This window comes from Artemia franciscana, chromosome 4 (assembly GCF_032884065.1).
Source record: "Artemia franciscana chromosome 4, ASM3288406v1, whole genome shotgun sequence".
In the NCBI taxonomy this organism is placed as follows: Eukaryota; Metazoa; Arthropoda; class Branchiopoda; order Anostraca; family Artemiidae; genus Artemia; species Artemia franciscana.
In genome coordinates this window covers 11,917,502-11,939,082 of record NC_088866.1, presented here as the reverse complement: position 1 = coordinate 11,939,082, position 21,581 = coordinate 11,917,502, and the positions used below count along the sequence as shown (strand labels likewise).

Below are 21,581 nucleotides of genomic sequence, written 5' to 3'. Positions count from 1 at the left end.
TGAGGGGGTTCGCCCACTCGTCAATACCTCGCTCTTTACATTAAAGCTTAATTTTTGTCCCCCGAATCAAAAAGGCCGTAGAATAAATAGTTGAAATTACTAAAAATACTTTAGCGTAAAGAGTGAGGTATTAGGAGGAGGTGAACCCCTTATATGCGTAATATTTTCTGCTCGTTTTAAGTTTTAATACTACTCCTTATTTTCAGTTGAAAATTTTTTTCATGTTTTTTCAACAACGAAAAAGACAATTTTTTCATTGTTTTTTTTAAATAATGCTAGAAAATGCTGCGCCCCCTTTATGGAAATCTTCTTCCCCCATGACAAACTCCTCCCAATGTCACCAGATCCGGTCGGGATTTAAAATTAGAGCTTTCAGACACGATATCCTTCTAACTATCAGATTCATTGAGATCCGATTAACCGTTCGTAGGTTAAAAATACCCCATTTTTCTAATTTTTCAGAATTACCCCCCCCCCCCAAACTACCCCAAAGAGAGCAGATCCGTTCCAGTTATGTCAATCATGTATCTAGGACTTGTGCTTATTTTTCCCACCGAGTTTCATCCCGATCCCTCCACTCTAAGTGTTTTCCAAGATTTTAGGTTTCCCCCTCCTAAATCCTCCCCCCAATGTCACCAAATCCTGTCGGGTTTAAAATAAGAGCTCTGAGACACGATATCCTTCTAAATATCAAGTGCCGTAAAAATGTTAGCACACACGAGACAAATCTGGATGATAATATAGTTTTTTTTTTTTTTTTCAAATTCCTTTAAGGCCGTGATTAAGTGAACCGATGGAACTCGAAAATCCCATGTTAAAATTGAAAATTTATATTTAAAAAGTACTCATGTATTCATTGGAGGAAGATACCGCTTTTAATATCAGGCCGTAGCTTCTTGAAGATGCTACAAAACGTTTGCTAGGATTTTGCTCTATTTCCTCTATTGCTTAGAAATGTTAGAAAATGTCTAGCTCTTTTTCACAAGTGTACTCTATGAAGGAACTCTCTATGAAGCTTTCTAGAACAGAAAGCTTCATAGTCTTTTTCTTCTACTTTATGAAGCTTTTAGAACAAAATCGGTACTATCATGAGCAAAAGACAATAACCTGTAAGATGATTGCAACCATTTATCGATGTATTTTCCTGTTTTCGAACATTCCCATAGAGTATTTTCAGCTACCTGAAATTTTTACAAGTTTTTTGCCAGAAAGAATCGTTTCAGATCGGCATAGAGACCAGATTTACAAGCTGGTATAATTAACCTGCTATTTCCGCCAATGAATAAGTGCTATTTGAAGGGTTTTTGAAAATCGACGGTCTCTAGAGAATTGAGCGACAGAAGGCTACCCTAACTTCAATTTTGAACCTCGATGTTTTCAAGTTCACTTAAACACGGCCTTAATGAACATATAACCCAAGTGAGGCAAATTCCCACCGGGCTTAGATGAGTAGGACTGACTTAAAATGAAGAAAAATTTAAATAGGTACAAACTCAAACGCAGCATCTTGGTCATAAAATTGGTAACGGTATTATAAGTTCACTGAAAAGAAAAACAGAGGCGATTCGAAACGCGGCAGTTTCAACCACAAAGAAAAAAAAATCCGGTCGTTTCTGGGACTGTTATAATATTATAAAAAGTTCATACTAAAGTTTGCAACGATAGCAAAACATTTAATGGAATTGGCAAAAATCGAGTCTTAAACCCGTACACTGGGGATGAAAATGACCAGAATGGATTTGATGCGCGAAAAAAATGCTGCGCCCCCTTTATGGAAATCTTCTTCCCCCATGGCAAACTCCTCCATGGAAAGTTTTCCCCGCATAAGCAACTCTTCTCAACCCCCCTCCCAAGCAAAAAATCCCTCTGAAAACGTCTGTACACTTCCCAATAACCATTACTATGTGCAAACACTGGTCATCAAGATTTGTAACTTGCAGCCCCTCCCACGGGGACTGTGGGGAGTAAGTTGTCCCCGAAGACATAGTTACAAGATTTTTCGACTATGATGGATAAAATGGCAATCTCAGAATTTTGATCCGACGACTTTGGGAAAAATGAGCGTGGGAGGGGGCCTAGGTGCCCTCCAATTTTTTGTGTCACTTAAAAAGGGCACTAGAACTTTTCATTTCCGTTCAAATGAGCCCTCTAGCAAAATTCTAGGACCACTGGGTCGATACGATCCCCCCTGGGAAAAAGATAAAAAAAAACAAAGAAACAAATAAACAGGCATCCGTGATTTGTCTTCTGGCAAAAAATACAAAATTCCACATTTTGTAGATAGGAGCTTGGAACTTGTACAAGTAGGGTTCTCTGATACGTTGTATCTCATGGTGTGATTTTCGTTAAGATTCTGTGACTTTTAGAAGGTGTTTCTCCCTATTCTCTAAAATAGGGCAAATTTTCTCAGGGTCGTAACTTTGTATGGGCACGACTGAACTTGACGAAACTTATATGTTTAAAATCAGCATTAAAATGCAATTCTTTTGATGTAACTATTGGTATCAAAATTCCGTTTTTTAACTCGTGTCAGTCTGAAAACCTCTAAAATTTTACTTGGAAAATTGCCAGAAACAAAAAGGCGCAAATAAAATTTTTAAATTCTCCCCGGCGCACCTATATTTGCTGGTCACGTTTACACTACTTCACTGGAAACCGAGAGCCGAGGGAAAACAGCACATAAAATGCCCAGCGTTTACAGCCCAAAAACTATGTAACTGTTACATATCCAAATAAAGTCACAATATTTAAATCCAAGAACAAAAAATTGCTTCTGAAAATCTATTGAACTATATTTTAGGTCTCAAAATTGTGAATAGCATACTTTTGAATTTGTGTAAATTTGATTTTGAAGAGAAATTTTAACACATTTTGAAGAGTTTCACCATCTATTTCCCGACTATTTCTTTCTTAGTCGAATACACAAGTGAAGCCATTAATCAACTTCACAGATTTTGCACTTCACAGTGAAGCCCAAAAACTCTGCAGAACCTAAAGGATGCTGTAAACAGGATAAAATGTCCTTCAACAGTTGATCCAAGATAGGTTACTACCGGAAGGGACTTGTTTTCGATATGATTCATCGCTAATAACAACGAGCAATGTTAGACCGATTATAGCGACAATTGGTTAATAAATCAATAAAGGATGGTAGGTTGCTAAGATTACACCATTGCAGAAAGGAGGTAAAAGAGGTGAATTTTAAACAGGTCATTTTTCTATCCTCCTTTTTTTCAGAAACGTATGAAAAGTGATTGGATCCAGGCTACACAATTATGCTGAAAATAAAACAAAAAGTCTTGTAAGCTTAGAATTAAGCTTCATGAGATAGTTGTCAATTGAAGCGGCTACAATCAAACTCGTTGACTGGGATAATGGAACGTTTGAAGCGGGTCTGATTACGGTAGGTTCTAGATTTGAAGAAAGTGTCTGACACGATTGACCATAAGCAGCTATTATTCGAAAAGAACAAGAGCTAAGAGCTCATATGGCACTTGTGACGAGGCAAGAAGAGCTAAGAGCCAAGAGATCATATGGTATGAGCTCTAACAAAATTCTATGAATCAATAGATTGAATTAAAAGGAAAATAAGAGGCTTAATGCCGGTCAGGATTTAAAACTAGACCTACGTTGCCTGAGCAACGTGAAGTGTTGCAGCAACCTTTGTCCAGCTTCGCCGAATAAAGTGTTGCGAGAGCAACACTTTGGTTTTGTTTCTTTCCTATTGGTTAAACGCTGAAGTTGTCAGCCTATCGGAGCTTTTAAAACGTTATGTTCAAAGGAGAACGCGATCAGTAATCACATGATCAAAGGCTATTCCTCAGCGTTGAAAAAACAACAATAACAAAAGAATATCGAAAGAAGGGACTAAATTGACTTTGCAGCCAGTTGAACTTTATCATTTTCAATCGTAGACATCGTGACGGATCAAGACTTGGAACAATATCTTATATAATCTAGTTGGTATTATAAAGCTATCCGTAACTTTTCAGGATCAAAATACCATAGATGACACTCTATTAATTATTACGAAACTGCCTCGTTGTTTTACATTATCGTTTGTACCCGTTGCGTAAACACTTAATTCTAGGTTACAGTGAGTATGGGTAGGCTACCCAACTAGCAAAAGTTACAAATCCCTCTTCACTAAAGATGATTGCAGCCTAACAGACGATTATTACTTACAAGTCCCCTACATATCTTACCACTGGAACCAACTCGGTCTTATCATCAAATACACTGGAAACAAATAATAGGTACACCAAATAGCAAAATTTGCAAACCCCTCACAGTCGAAGATGATTATGAGCTAACAGCTGACCTTTCCTTACAAGTCCCCTACATGTCTCACAATTAGTATCGGCTTAGTTTTGCTTTCAGTGTGTACCCTACTACTGAAGTTGTCAACCCCTTGAAACTTTCAAACTAGTATATCTCATGAAGGAATTTTTGTATCAAAAATTGGATGACATATACTTTGATCAGCTCATCAAGAGCTATCGATTGCCGCCGAAAAAAAAAATATATCTGTCTTAGTTCAAAAGACAGACACGTCACTTTCTAACGTCACCACTTAGAAAGGAGCAAAGGATAAGCTCCAATTTCTTTAGCAATGACAGAACTTTTAAAGTTCCAGAGGTACATCTGATAACATTTCTCTACCTCAATCCCAGGTCCGAAAAAACAAATGATAAACCCAGCGAAAATCACGGCAGCACTTTCGGACCCGTGGGAAAATGCCGCTTTTTTACTTCTGTAAATTTTTTTTTTCGCTTTTTTTTCAGTGGTGCCTGCCTGCTTGCCTTCTAGAACGGAGCTTTCCACTCGAAAGCAGAAACATGGTTTGATGAAACGAAAGCTTGGCTGCACAACTTCAGATGCTCCTCTCTGACATAGGCTACATAACTCCACTTCACTTCGCACACCCTAGGCTCTGGCTTGTGGACAAGCAAAAACAATTCTTTTTGGCCCCAGGCAAGAGTTCTGCAGAGCTTCCCAAAATGTAATGCCATATTCATCAATTCGGCCTGAGGTCCACACTTTCCGTAAAAACCGCACAGGTTAGACCCTTACCGGTTTCCAGGAATAAGCCGACATCGGCGGCATAGAAAAAAAAGGGGGGACAAAACCAAAGTGTTGCTCTCGCAACACAATAAGAGCTCTGAGTCACTATGTCCTTCTAAATATCAAAATTCGTTAAGATCCGATCACCCACACTTAAGTTATAAATACCTCATTTTTTCTAATTTTTCCTCTCTCTTCAGCCCCCCCCCCAGATGGTTGAATCGGGGAAAACGACTTTATCAAGTCAATTTGTACAGCTCCCTGACATGCCTACCAATTTTCATTGTTCTAGCACGTCCAGAAGCACCAAACTCGCCAAATCACTGAACCCCTGCCCCCAATTCCCCCAAAGTGAGCGAATCCAGTACAGTTCCGTCAATCACGTATCAAGGACATTTGCTTATTCTATCCACCAAGGTACATACGATTCCTCCACTCCTAGTGTTTTCCAAGATTTCCCCCTCCAACTCCCCCCGATATCAAAAGAGCTGGTCAGGATTTGAAATAAGAGCTCTGAGACATGAATTCCTTCTAAATATGAAATTTCACAAAGATCCGATCACCTATTCGTAAGATAAAAATAACCCAATTTTCACGTTTTCCAAGAATTCCGGTTTCCCCCTCCAACTCCCCCCAATGTCACAGGATCTGGTCGGAATTTAAAATTAGAGCTTTACAGCACAAGATCCTTCTAAATATCAAATTTAATTAAGATCTGGTCACCCTTTCGTAAGTTACAAACCCCTCAATTTTCAAAATTACCCCCCCCCCAACTCCACCATAGAGAGCAGATCCGGTCCGGTTATTTCAGTCACGTATCTTAGACAGGTTTTTATTCTGTCCATCGAGTTTCATCATGACCTCACCGCTTTAAGTATTTTCTAAGATTTCCGGTCCCCCCAACTGCCCCTCCCTCAATTACACTGGATCCGTTTGAGATTTAAAATAAGAGACATGAGTTACGAGGCCCTTCTAAATATAAAGTTTTATGAAGATCCGATCACTCCTTCGTAAGTTAAAAATACGTCATTTTTCTAATTTTTCAGAATTAACCCTCACCCCCAATAGAACGGATCCGTTCCAGTTACGTAAATCACGTATCTAAGACTTCTGCTTATTTTTCCAACCAAGTTTCATCCCGATCCGTCCAATCTAAGCGTTTTCCACGATTTTAAGTTTCCCAACCCCAAACTCCCGCCCCCCCAATGTCACCAGATTCGGTCGGGAATTAAAATAAGAGCTTTGAGACACGATATCCTTCTAATTATCAAATTTCATTGAGATCCGATCACCCGTTCGTAGGTTAGAAATACCTCATTTTTTCTAATTTCTCAGAATTAATCCCCCCCCCAACTACCCCAAAGAGAGCAGATCCGTTCCGGTTATGTCAATCATGTATCTAGGACTTGTGCTTATTTTTCCCACGAAGTTTCATCCCGATCCCTCCACTCTGAGTGTTTTCCAAGTTTTAGGTTTCCCCCTCCCATCCCCCCCCAAAGTCACCAGATCCGGTCGGGATTTAAAATAAGAGCTCTGAGACACGATATCCTTCTAAATATCAAATTTCACTTAGGTCCGACCACCCGTTTGTAAGTTAAAAATACCTAATTTTTTTTCTAATTTTTCAGAATTATCCCCCCCCCAACTACCCCAAAGAGAGCGGATCCGTTCCAGTTATGTCAATCATGTATCTAGGACATGTGATTATTTTTCCCACCAAGTTTCATCCCGATCCCTCCACTCTAAGTGTTTTCCAAGTTTTAGGTTTCCCCTCCCAACTCCCCCCCCCGAGATGTCACCAGACCCGTTCGGGATTTAAGATAAGAGCTCTGAGACACGATATCCTTCTAAATATCAAATTTCATTGAGATCCGATCTCCTGTTCGTAAGTTAAAAATACCTCATTTTTTCTAATTTTTCAGAATTACCCCTCCCCTCCCCCAACTACCCCAAAGAGAGCGGATCCTTTCCGGTTATGTCAAAAGGACTTGTGCTTATTTTTCCCACCAAGTTTCATCCCGATCCCCCACTCTAAGTGTTTTCCAACATTTTAGTCTTCCTCCTCCCAACTCCCCCCCCCCCCCCCAATGTCACCAGATCCGGTCGGGATTTAAAATAACGGCTCTGAGACACGATATCCTTCCAAACATCAAATTTCATTACGATCAACCGTTCGTAAATTAAAAATACTTCATTTTTTCTATTTTTTCCGAATTAACAGCCCTCCACCCCCCCCCCCCAGATGTCAAATCGGGAAAACTATTTCTAACTTAATCTGGTCCGGTTCCTGATACGCCTGCCAAATTTCATCGTCCTAGCTTACCTGGAAATGCCTAAAGTAGCAAAACGGGACAGACAGACAGACAGACAGAAAGACCGACAGAATTTGCGATTGCTTTATGTCACTTGGTTAATACCAAGTGCCATAAAAAACCGTGTGAATGGAAAGAACTTGTTATGGGAGCAAACTGTGGTGAATAAGTGTTCGAAATCTGTAGCTGATTTAATGAAAAAACAAGTTTTTTAACAGCAAGTAAGGAGCGACATTAAAACTTAAAACGAACAGAAATTACTCCTTATATGAAAGGGGTTGTCCCCTCTGCAACGCTTTGCTCTTTACGCTAAAGTTTGACTCTGTCACAACTCTACATTTTAAAACAATGAAAAAAAACTTTAGCGTAAAGAGCAAGGCGTTGCGGAGTGGACAACCCAAAAAATATAAACACAATGTCATTTTACATATCATTCCCGAAAGTTCTAAATTAACATACTCAGTCATTCCTGAGTTACGCCTTTTTGACAACCCGTATGCACATAACCTGTTTTTAATTTGTGTTGGACTTTCTCTGAAAGGCTCACCAGAATACCCTTTATGTTACTGGAAAGTATAGGTCAAACACACATACCTTTCTCAATAATATATACTATATGTAAAAAGTGAACGAATTGTCTAATTTACAGCTCTTCCCTTGGAGGCTGTGAGGGAGCTGATATCCTCAAAGGTATAATTACTAGATCTATCAACAAAGCTGAGGAAAATAGATGTCTCAAAATTTGGATTGGATGTTTATTATAGAAAATGACGGTCATGAGGGGTTAAGGGCTGGTTACCCTCAAAAAGAGCACTATAACTTCCCATTTCCAATCAAATTTGCCGTTTCCAAAGTTTATACGACTACCCATTCCAAAAAACCTTACGTACCTCCAGGGCAAAACTTACAACCCTTTACCTAGGGGTATGCGTCAACCCTGGAGACATTGTTATATTTCTTTGAACTATTATTTAAAAAATGGCTGGAGCGCAATTTCGATCAGGTACGTATGGAGAAAAGAGGGCGTCACGAGGAGGGGGTTGAGTTTCCCTCCAGCACTTTTGACTTTTAAAAGGGAACCAGAAATTTCAATTCCCAATCCAATGAGTCACCTCCGAAGTTTATACGACCGCCTTTCCCATAAAAAACTGTATATACCCTCGGGGCATAGTTTACAGCCCTTACCCTTAGGGCTGTTCGGGGGGGGTTTCACCCTCTGGCATAATTATTGGACCTTCCAACTACACTGAACAAGATCGCTATCTCAAAATTTTCATGTCTGGGTGTTTGTGTGGAAATTTTTGTGCCAATTAGATTTGTCTGAAGAAATGATGGGCGTTACCCTCCAGTCACTTTGGACTATTTGAAAAAATACTAGTACTTTCAATTTCGAATCGAGTGAGCCCCTTTGGAAGTCTCTATAACAATTTCTTCTACACGAAGTGCCCTGATCTAAAAAAGAAAAATAATAAATAAAAATAAACAAAAAATACATTTTACTCACATCACTCTTTACACACTCTTTCACATCACGCTTCTTGACTACTAAGGTCCTTGCGTCGGCCCTGTGGTGCATTACTGCAGCATGATTCGATCTCGGGGTCCCGTATTACCAAGCTAAGGTCAAACCCACTGCGCCACCACAGGACATTTTTATGCGACATAATCTCCTGATAACTCCTCTTTTTGAAATCCTTTTTCATCCACACTCAATATGCCTTTCTGCTAAGCATCTTAAGGGGGAACGGTATAGAAAAGCTCACAGCTATACCTTCCATGTTAAATATTTTTAGCATGTCTGGCAACAACTGACGTATTAGGGCATTGATTTTGGTTTTTGTCTATTTCCCCGATCTAGCAATATATTCTGTATTTGCTTTTTTTTCTTTTTTACTGGGCTTTCTGAATTAAGCTTTGTCATGCAAATTCTATGTCAACTTGTCTAAGAAAATGGCGCATACAAGTTTGACAATTTTAATATAGACTTTTAGAGATTTTTGAAATCAACAGCTGGACTTTAAAGGTTTTTTTGTAGTTAGCTTAAAAAATGAATTTTCATCAATTTATTTTTTTCTGCTACAATTTGTTACCATCACAATTATATTGGAAACTCCTCAACGGTAATCCTTCAGGTAATACATGGTCAGCGTTTCAACTTGACTAAATTGACACTGTAAGTGAATGTTTCAATATATTACGCAAATAGGAGTGGTCTGTCTAATTAGGTTACGGCTAAAGATTTTGAAAGACAAGAATAGCTTTGTCTACGATTTTTTTTTTACCCATAAATTTCTATGGTTGCTCTATATGGGTAAGTAATTTTGCGGCATTAAAAAAAAAAAAAAAAAAAAAAAAAAAAAAAAAAAAAAAAAAAAAAAAAAAAAACTGTCTGTCACCTAAAAGTTTGATTACTAATTATATTAATGAATATTTTTTATTAAGAATCTACTTCTTGATATTCAACAAACAGAAGACAATCAAGATAAAACTTTCTCATATAAAAATCTCGCTAATGCCCCGTACTTCCTTCTTCTTTCAAAAATTTCTTTTTAATCAACGGTGGTCACCACTGTCATGATGCACAAGGAGTGTCAAATCTAGTACATTCATTCATTCATTCAAAAAAAAAAAAAAAAAAAAAAAAAAAAAAAAAAAAAAAAAAAAAAAAAAAAAAAACTGTCTGTCACCTAAAAGTTTGATTAATAATTATATTAATGAATATTTTTTATTAAGAATCTACTTCTTGATATTCAACAAACAGAAGACAATTAAGATAATACTTTCTCATATAAAAATCTCGCTAATGCCCCGTACTTCCTTCTTCTTTCAAAAATTTCTTTTTAATCAACGGTGGTCACCACTGTCATGATGCACAAGGAGTGTCAAATCTAGTACATTCATTCATTCAAAAAAAAAAAAAAAAAAAAAAAAAAAAAAAAAAAAAAAAAAAAAAAAAAAAAAAAAAACTGTCTGTCACCTAAAAGTTTGATTACTAATTATATTAATGAATATTTTTTATTAAGAATCTACTTCTTGATATTCAACAAACAGAAGACAATTAAGATAATACTTTCTCATATAAAAATCTCGCTAATGCCCCGTACTTCCTTCTTCTTTCAAAAATTTCTTTTTAATCAACGGTGGTCACCACTGTCATGATGCACAAGGAGTGCCAAATCTAGTACATTCATTCAGAAATACAAGTTATCATAATTTATAACTCCTCTTTTATGATTAGAAATTTCGCTCCCCACATATGGGATACAATTCCCGGTGGAATACCCGGAATTATACGGTTTATCATCCGTATTTCCCGTTTCATTTTTATCCTGAATAGCAAACTTCTTGAACTTCTTCTTTGAATCTTCACAAGACTGCTTTAGCGAATATTTCTGATGATCTTCACAATTCGGCGGATTATCACATATATTCTCAAATCTTTCATTTCTGCTCAAGCAAACGACTTTTCTACGTTTGGGGGAGAATGTATCTTCTGTATACATTAATGACCGTTTCAGTTTCTGGTCTATGGCTTTAGCAGAAACTTCAATCGAATTCTGCATTCCTCTTCTGTTGCCGTTATGCTCGGTGATTATTTCCTTTGCATTTATTGCTTCTTTGTGCGGATGAAAAGTCTTTTTTGGCTCGTCTCTTGCATTTCTGCCGCGCCACTTTGGCGAACATTCGTTAAGACATTCATAGTTACTTTCATTCGTGTGCGGCCTCTTTTCCATCCCATTTTCAATACCCCTTTGACCGGGACGAGATGCTCTGTCTGAATTCCGAGGTAGGCACTTTACCACCCTGTCCGTATGTTCAGTCCATTTCTCGACCGAAGGCTCGAGAAATGGATTTCCACTTTTGCACTTGGTTTGTAATTTCTCTAGATTCCCTACTTCTTCATCCTGATGAATATCATTTTCCTTCCAATCTTTGCAACTCTTTACACACGGATGCTGCCCAGGATTTTCATTTCCTGATGAACTGCCCAAGCGATGATTTTGAGTACGATTCTTAAATGTTTGGTCAAAATAACAACGATATTTTACCCAATATCGTTTCTTACATTCAAAGTCATCATCAGACACATCACTTTCCTCATAATAGACTAACATTATGCTTATACGTATATTCACTAGTTGTTAACATTCATTACTGTGGTGATTTGAGTTTACACATTCTTTTATTTCGGTGCATGACGTCATGGCAAATCACGTCACCATGATGATACAAAAGGGATATTCCGTACAATTTCATTATTTCATGTATGAGGTCATTTGTGGTTGCAACCTACAGTAGATGACGTCATGCATGTGTTATATTATCTTGTAAATAGAAATGCAGGTTTTGTCTAAAACTCTATTTTACTTCAGTACTATGTTTTTAACTTTACAAAAGGCACGTAAACATAGCAATTTCCTTTAAATGAACCCTCCAACATCTCTCGATGGTGGTAATTTTCCTTGTTTCAGCATGGGGATCTGTAATTCTCCCAAATAGATCTTCGGCTATGGTGATTTCAATGGTTCGGTTTTCATTGCGATCCGATACTGTTTTGTAGGGTTTCGAGTTATTTATCGAAATTCCCACAATTTTTTTTGACAACGAACTTACATCATTAAGATTGATCAAAACAAGTTACCACTCCTGAATCAGCTCCAAATGGCGATTCTTCCTCACTTGACAGCATTTTATTTTGTTTTCATTGTGTTTTAAATTTTCGGTTACTATGGGCTAAAGTTATTCTTTACTAGGTTGCCCCTAAAGGGCAGCAACATTTTTTAATTTTTCTATTTTTATGGTAACTATCTTCAGCACGAAAGCTTATATACGGTGAGACACTATGAACTTGTTTGAGAACTAATTCCTGAATACTTTAAAAAAAATGAATCAGAAAATTCTATCTCCTGGCATAACTCTTTTTTGTAAGTGAACCGTGAAGAGCCTGAAGAATGTCGATGATTACCAGCTGTTTATGTGTTATGTGTTATTTAACACATATAACACATTATATGTTTATGTGTTAAATATTTTTAGCATGTCTGGCAACAACTGACGCATAAGGGCATTGATTTTGGTTTTTGTCTATTTCCCCGATCTAGCAATATAATCTGTATTTGCTTTTTTTTTTTCTTTTTTTTAGTGGGCTTTCTGAATTAAGCTTTGTCATGCAAATTCTATGTCAACTTGTCTAAGAAAATGGCGCATACAAGTTTGACAATTTTCATATAGACTTTTAGAAATTTTTGAAATCAACAGCTGGACTTTTTAGGTTTTTTTTCTAGTTAGCTTAAAAAATGAATTTTCATCAATTTAATTTTTTCTGCTACAATTTGTTACCATCACAATTATATTGGAAACTCCTCAACGGTAACCCTTCAGGTAATACATGGTCAGCGTTTCAACTTGACTAAATTGACACTGCAAGTGAATGTTTCCATATATTACGCAAATAGGAGTGGTCTGTCTAATTAGGTTACGGCTAAAGATTTTGAAAGACAAGGATAGCGTGTTATTAATAAAGAACTTGGCCTGGTCTGTTTTTCAAAAGTACTTGGTGAAACATGGTAAAGAAAGGTACTGAAAGAGGACTTGGTTTGGTTACCGTGTAGAAGCACCGGACTCGCTGGATGGTCAATTATTTTTTTTACTTTGATATTGTTACTTTGATGTTAGTTTTGATACTTTGATGAGCGTTTGATGTTGAAAAAAAAATTATTTTGAAATAAAGAACTTTTTTAAGACCTGACACGTTTTGCAATCAAAACCGAATAAAAATTAATTAAAAACTTTCCGAAAAAGAAGTTTTTCAAAGAGAAGTAAAGGCCATGTTAAACATAAGATCAGCAGATACAAATACTCGGTAAAATTCAAACTAAAAACGACCGGAAATTACTATTAAAGTAAAGGAAAAGGAAACTTTACTAGTAAAGTAAAGTAAAGGAAATTACTATTTTTACAATTAAATGAATAAACCTGTTTGAATTTAAATTCTCCGCAAAACAGAAACCACAAAATAAAATTGCTGTGAGTTCAGAATCACTGAATTCAGAATCACTGAATTCAAATTCAAACACAGCTGATCATAAAGTGGCGCAGTGGGTTTGACCTTAGCTTGGTAATACGGGACCCAGAGATCGAATCATGCTGCAGCAATGCACTGCAGGGCCGAGGGCCGACGCAGGGACCTTAGTAGTTAAGAAGCGTCGCTAATCGGATACAATACAATACTATTAAAGAATAAATGAAACTTACAACGAAATTTAATAAACAATCATAGCAAAAAACATACAACAAGTACTAATATAAATTAATAAATAAATCTAAAAGCAAGTAATGCTTGGATGGAATATGCAAATCAATCTTGAAACGAAAAAAATCCCTACGAACAAGAGTTTGGGTATCGCCTCCTTCTCTCACTGTAAGAGTCTAAAACCTACTGCGTCATTGGCGCTTTACAGAAAACGAATTAAATTACAAATAATTTCTTTCAAACAGTTCGTGGTAAAGAACTGTAAGAAAGGAGCGACCCGGCTCAATAGTAACCAAAACTCTAAAAACAAAATTTTGATACAAATAGATAAATTAAAAGAATCAGATTATTAATTTTTATGTTTCATCAAATTTAGTCCGACCCATCAAAAGTTACGAGCCTGAGAAAATTTCCCTTACTATCGAAAAAAGGGGGAAACGACAACCAAAAGTCCCAGAATCTTAATGAAAATCACACCATCAGATTCAGCGTATCAGAGAACCCTACTGTAGAGATTTCAAGCCTCTATGAGGAATTTTGTATTTTTGCCAGAAGAAAAATCACGGATGCGTGTTTATTTGTTTATTGTTTTTTTTTCCACGGGTGATCGTATCGACCCATGGGTCCTAGAATGTCGCGAGAGGGCTCATTCGAACGGAAAATAAAAGTTCTAGTGTCCTTTTTAAGTGACCAAAAAATTGGAGGGCAGCTAAATCACCTCCCCCCCCCGCGTTTTTTCCCAAAACCGTCCGATCAAAATTTTGAGATAGTCATTTTGTTAATAATAGTTGAAAAGCCCAATAACTATGTCTTTGAGTATAAAATGACCTCCCCCCCCCCACAGCCCCGGGGGAAAGTCTGTAAGTTATAAAATTTACACATTGTTCAGGCACAGAATTTGTTATTGAGAAGCAAGCATACATTTTCGAGGGGGGGGGGGCAAATTTTCTGCTGGGTATTTTCCATCGGGACATTTTTCACGGGGAGGGAAGTATACAGGGAGTGAACTAGTCAGGAAGAATCAAACAATGCGGGAATTTGCCAGAATTCTTATACAAAATTCTTTTTATATGTCTTGCTTTCTCTTTTCCGTCTCAATTTTACACGCTGAGTGGTTAAGCATAATTAACCAGGGTAATATTTTCACCAGGATTGAATTGTCTAGAGGATATTTCCATGTTAAGGGGGTTTCTTCATTGATGTTAGTCAGTTTTCTCGGCATTATTTAAAAAACGATCAGAGATTTAAAAAAAAATTGTTTCAACTTAAAGTGAGGAGCAACATTAAAACTTAAAACAAACAAAAATTATTACGTACATGAAAGGGGTTGCCCCCTCCTCAACAACTCGCTCTTTACGCTATAGTTTGAATTTTGTCACAGTTCTTTAATAATGACATCTGAAACACAAGGGCCGTTTAAATAGAACAATAGGACGCTTTTTAGAAGTATTAAAAAAGTTTAGCGTAAAGAGTGATGTGTTGAGGAGGGGAAAACCCTTTCCTATACGTCATTAAATAAAAAAAATCGACTGAAAGTAAGGACCTACATTAACACTTAAAACGAACAGAAATTATTACTTATATAGGGGGTTTCGACCCTTCGTCAACACCTCGCTTTTTACCCATAAGTTCGAATTTTTGCCAATTCTTTAAGAAGGACCCCTGAATCACAAAGACCGTTTAAATAGAATAAATAGCTCTTTTGAAAGTACAAAAAAAAACTTAGCATAAAGAGTGAGGTATTGACTAGGAGCGAAATTCCTCCAAGGAAAGATACTCCCATGTAACCTTCCCTCACCAGAAAAAATCCCTCTGAAAACATCTGTATGTTTCCCAATAACAAATACTACATGTAAACAATGGGCAAAGTTCACAACTTACAGCCTTTACCCCGGGGACTGTTGGAAATAAGTTTTCATCAAAGACATAATTATTAGGTTTTTTCGACTATGCTGAAAAAAATGGCTATCTCAAAATTTTGATCTGGTGACTTTGTGAAAAATATTAGAGTGGGAAGGGGCCTAGTTGCCCTCCATTTTTTGGTCACTTAAAAGGGGCACTATAGCTTTTAATTTCCGTTAGAATGAACCCTCTCGCGACATTTTAGTACCACTAGGTCGATTCGATCACTCCTGGAAAAAAAAAACAAATATTTTTGACTTTTAGGGGGTGTTTCCCTTTTTTTCGAAAACAAGGCAAATTCTCTTAGGCCCGTAACTTTTGATGGGTAAGACTAAACTTGATGAAACTTATACATTCCAAATCAGCATAAAATCCCGATTCTTTTGATGTATCTATTAATATCAAAATACCATTTTTTTGGAGTTTCGGTTTCTATTGAGCCTTACAATTGACCCTTACTTACAGTTCGTTACCACAAACCGATTGATAATTTCCATTCGTTTTAAGTTTTAATGTTGCTCCTTACTTTCAGTTGAAATTTTTTTTTTTTTTTTTTTTATTTAACTGTACTTAATATCGAAAATAAACATTGGAATTACAGTAAAATTTTGAACTGATATGCTTTCAGCAATTAATATAATTATACATCCAATATTCAGTTTAATTTATTGATTCTTTCTAAGATTGTTCAAGAGGAATATAGTTTCACTAGAAACAAGAGTTTGGATACTGTCCCCTTCCTTAACTGTAGCCTAAAGCCTACTGAGTCATTGGCGCTTCACTGAAAACAAATTATATTACAAATATTTTATTTTCCAGTTATTACAACATTGAAAATGAAAATAAAAACTACAGTGAAAAAAAAAATCTTGAACTGATGATCTTTCAACAATTATTATCATTATACATAAAATATTCAATTTGATTTCATTTGTACTTTCCAAGACTGTTCAAGACACATATAGTTTTCAGTAAAGCACCAATGACGCAGTAGGTTTAGACTTCTACAGTAAGAGAAGGAGGCGATACATAAATCAAATATATGACAATATCACAAAAACAAAATGAAAAAAAAAAATCAGATATATGAAAGAGCTGGGTATTAATGAAGAAGATAATTTGAAATCATAAATGTTTTGTCAACATTACAATTAATCTGACCCTACTTAAGAGGATTTTTTTTTAATCCTACCTTACAAACCCAACTCCTCTTGGTAGTCCAGTAATTTTGTCTCGCAGCAGGTGGGATTGCACAATAGTTCCATATGGCTCAAATAGCTTAACAAGTTCAACTTCTGTCAAATTCCTACAACAGGAGAAAAAAAAATTAGGAATAAAGCAACACGGACAGGTTTAGTAAGGAAATGTATGTCAATGAATTAGCTAAGTGAAAAAAATTATACAATGTCTTTAATTTATTTTTGTAATTGGAAAACATTCCAAAATGAGGAATTACAAAGTCAATTGGACTCCTTGACAACCCTACGAAGCCTGGAGGCGTCTTTGAAGAAGCATTAGCTCTTCATACGGACCAGTTAAATGAAATGACCAGACACGTCCAAATAAGATATATCTCCTTTAATTAGTAATTTTACGTTGTTAAGTTATTTAAGTTATTTTAGTTATTAAAGTTAAGTTATTTAAGTTTTTTAAGTTATTTAAGTTATTTTTAGCTTCTAAGCTAGATGTTACATTTTTGCTCAATACAAAGTACACTTGCATGCTACGTATGGAAAATATAGGGCAAACGTATATTGTAAAGTGAAAGCTTTCAGAATATATTTTTATTCCGAGTTTCCAGGGCATTTGAGTATTTTGTGTACTTTATCCATACTCGTTTTTTAGGGGTTAAACCAAAGATATTTCTTGACAAAGAAAGATTCCCCTCCTCAACTGAAACCCTTATCTTCCGTTCTCTTCCTCAAAGCAGAAGTAGGCGTTTAATTATTTGAACTTACAGATATGAATTAAGTTATTAACAAATTCTTATAACCGGTGATTGAAACAGTATAGGTCTACTTTTTATTTTTATTCGTTAGATGTCTTGTGAATACAAAGCGTTCGCAATATTTTGTCCAGTGGAGCAGAGCTAATTCTTTCATTTTTTTTCATTTTTTTTTTGTGATCAGCAATCTTTAGCTCGGAAACCATAGAAAATAAAATTTTGTGACTATTCCCGATGAGCAGATTTGGGAAGGAAGAAACCTGAAGCTTTTAATGGGTGTTAAAATTTTATGTTAAGTTTAGGAGTTAATTATTAGGAAAAGTTTGCAGCAGAAACAACACACAGTAAAATAGGATTCAAATGCTCTGAGTAATTATCATAAAGTTGCAGAGATGTTACCTCTGGAGTATTCTGTCATACATGACCTTAAAGTGATAATTTTTAGTTAATCTTGTTGATTGAAATTATTTGTTGTACGTTCTAAGTTTTAATGTGACTCTTAATTTGTTTCTAACATCCCTTTTATGGAATTTTTTAAAGTAAATAGCTTTTCAGCTTCTAAAGGAGCTAGTTTTACCTATCTACAAATTGTAGGAATATTTGTGGCCCATTACAAGCATAGCTTCTTGGGCCTATTAATTGATTTACTTTTGCAATAGTTTTCTTTAGTATTAATAAATTGATTGATTGATTGACTTGGATATTTTTTTTTATCCTAGCATCTTAAGGCAATTCGATACCTTGAAAATCATTTTGCAAAGTCTCAGTGTCGACTGACCATCTCAAAGGCAAATCGAAATTGAGCCGGCAAGGTTGTCAATCGGGGTGGGTACCACAACAGACAATCCCATGAGCTGTCAAATCACTCAAATGATGCTTCGTTTGAGCTAATTTTTAACGTTTTCAAAGCAGGTATGCTAGAACAGTTTTGTGTAGATTCAGGAAATATATCACGTCCCATGAGTCGGCAAAGTTGTCAATGGAGTTGGGTACCACGACAGGCCATCCCCTGAGCTGTCAAATCACCCAAATGATGTTTCGTTTGAGCTAATTTTTAACGTTTTCAAAGCAGGTATGCTAGAAAATTTTTAGGGACTGTTCTTTACTGGACATTAAAAAGAAAATCCTGCGACGTTTCACCGAAAAAAAACTCACACTTCCTAGTGATGCAAGCTTCACTAAAATTGAATATATCTCCGGCACAAGACCAAAGAAGTTAAATGGTTTTTCCAAGATTTCTGGGAAAGCATGTTTTCGCTTTTAGTTTTCTGTTGTTTATTCGGATCGCTTATCCAAGTTCTACAAGTTATGGCAACACAGCCAAAACAATTCTCAATAGTTTGGCCCCCCTCCCCTCCCCCCCCAAAAAAAATAAAACGGACGAGATAGTGAATTCTTTAAGGTACCTTATCCTCTTAAAAATTAAAATGTTAGATTACAATATAAATGCCAGGTAAAATTCGAAAATTCACTCTGAATATCTGGTCAGTCGTAATTAGGTGTAGCCATTTTTTAACAGTCTATACGACCAACTTCAGGTAGGATGGTAGAGGAATTTATCTAAATAAACATAGACCTTTCTAATTCTATCTTTTCATGAAGAGAATTTATTCCGGTTCTGTCTTGTTATAACTGTTAATATGTGTTTGGATATATGCATGTCTAGATCTTGTTCGAAAGTATTTGATTGGGTTCTTTTAAATAAAATTTAGAGGTGCTTTTAGAGATGCACTTGAAATAAAATCTAATATCCCACAATATAGCATAATAATGCAAATTATTTTTTTACGAAAAATTGGCATGTAATTGGCTCATTACAAGATCACAATTAAACTCTTTTCCGCGAATTCAACAAATGTCTATATCGATATAATATATTGTAGCTATGTCAACAAAGAAACGTCGTTTAAGGTGTTAGAGGGGTCAAGACCCCTGAGTACGTCTCCAATTAACCAGTAAGATCGTAAGGATATACACAGGCTTTACACGCAAGTACGAGGCAGAGAAGCCGACGGGTAGTAGACTATTGCGTGGCACACAAAAGTTGAATTTTGACGGATTTTGATTGATCCACTGCAATTGAGAACCCATGATTGGTAGCTTCTGTCGTTGGTTCTTGAGGAAGTGACGAAAAGGAAATGAAAATACGGATGTCCGCTCGAAATTTAGTATGTAGACTTCTACATATAAGGAGAGTTTAAGTAAGAAAAGTGACTTACTCAGCTAAGACGTTAAAAAGCTTCAAATTTCCTACTTTGGGGTACCCCTGACTTTTGAAACTTAGTAGCCTGCTAGCCTTTGAAAAGAAAGGTGACTGTATAAAATATTTTCGAGACTCTTATCATATGCAGTTATGCCTCTGCCGAATTCAAAAGTTTAAAGTCAAGCGGAGAAAAAAGAACTGACTACCTGTCTTCTAAATAACTGGCGATAGGGAGAGGGGTGTTTCAACCATAAATTTTGCAGATCTTTTTGTGGCATTGTTTTCATAAAGTCTCAGAATAAAAAAAAAATAAAAAAAACAGAAATTATCTTTCAACTTTCGACGGAACATTAATTTTTCCCTGAATTTTCATTACAATTCAAAAGTTTTAAGGTAGAAGAAATAGCGTAAAATGTTTCAAATATTTCCACGTGGCGGAGTTGGTTTAACCTCAGTTTAGTAATGCGGGACCCAGAGTTCGGACACAACTTCGGAAACATACCACAGGGCCGACGCAAGGACCTTAGTAGTCAACAAGTGTCGTTAATCCAATATATACCTGGTCGATTACAAAACGAACAGAAATTAATTTAAAAATGCATTTTCAAAAATCTTTGAAGAAGAGTAGAGTAACATTAAAGCGTAAAAGGGGCAGAAAAATAAAACTCAAGTCTAACTTAAAACGAACAGAAATGAAAATAAAGAATGAATTCAAGATTTGAAACAAACAGAAATCGTCACAGGTAAGAGTCTCCCTGCCGTTCTATCCCCCCCCCCCCCCTATGGGTACAAGTGCCATTGCGATTTACTGGAAATAAAACATAATCTGAACGATGATCTTTTTTTTTAATTAAAACGTTAAAATAGTGAATGCAGCTCAAATTTTCCGAAGCTCCTTGTTTATATATATATATATATATATATATATATATATATATATATATATATATATATATATATATATATATATATATATATATATGTTTGAATCAATCAAATTCGATTCAAAGCTTAATGTTGGGCAAGCTTTTTTGAAAATTCTCTTCCAGTTAAATCAATTATGTCCTAATGTTTACGCAATCAAAACCATTTATCGATTCAACAATTCAAAAGATGGCAGCAGCAAAAAATAAAAAATAAACACACTTCGAAACTACCAATTGGCGTTTTAGAAGTGCTACTTAGGTATGAATCTACGATAAATCTGAATGAAATGGAATAAGAAGGAATAACAGAGATTGAAAACTTTTTTTTTGGAAAGAATTTTTTTGAGAGCTAATTTCAGTAACATGAATTTATTCTTAGCAATCCCTGGTTTCTTTCTTCTATTAATTAAAAAACATAAATTTCTGAAAAAGAAATTTTCTAAAGAAAAATAAAGGCCATATTAAACTTAAAATCAGAGGAAATAGAAAGCAACAATATCTCAAACTCAAACTACCTGAAACTACTATTAAACAATAAATGAAATCCAAAACGAACAGAAATTAAATAAGCAGTCAGATGCAAGAGGTACTAATTAAAATGAATAAATAAATCTTAAAACGAGTAAAGCTTAAGTTCAATATGCAAATCAAGTTTGAAACGAAAAAAACTTTACAAACAAGAGTTTTGTTCGTTTTAAGCCTGATTTGCATATTCAACTTCAGGTTTACTAGTTTCGAGATTTATTTGTTCATTTATATCATTATCTGTTGTATGTTATTTTGCTATGATTGTTTATTTGATTTCTGTTCGTTTTGGGTTTCATTTATTCTTTAAAAATCATTTCTGGTTGCTTTGAGTTTGAGTGCATTCTGTCTAAGTCCAATGCATTGTATAATCCATCAGCTGCTTTTGTAGCTATGAAATCAGTTTTCTGCGATGTAACCTAAGCACAATTCATGAATACGTTTCCAATAA

General features: G+C 35.8%; 1 protein-coding gene across 2 annotated transcripts in view; it reads right to left on the bottom strand.

The window, feature by feature from the left end:
• Nucleotides 1-21,581, bottom strand: part of LOC136025996 (ELAV-like protein 2) — a 53,114-nt gene that overhangs the window by 10,680 nt on the left and 20,853 nt on the right. For both annotated transcript variants that reach the window (XM_065702139.1, XM_065702138.1), the window contains one exon: nt 16,724-16,837. In XM_065702139.1, coding sequence (XP_065558211.1) covers nt 16,724-16,837 — 114 coding nt within the window. The remainder of the gene's footprint in view (nt 1-16,723; nt 16,838-21,581) is intronic.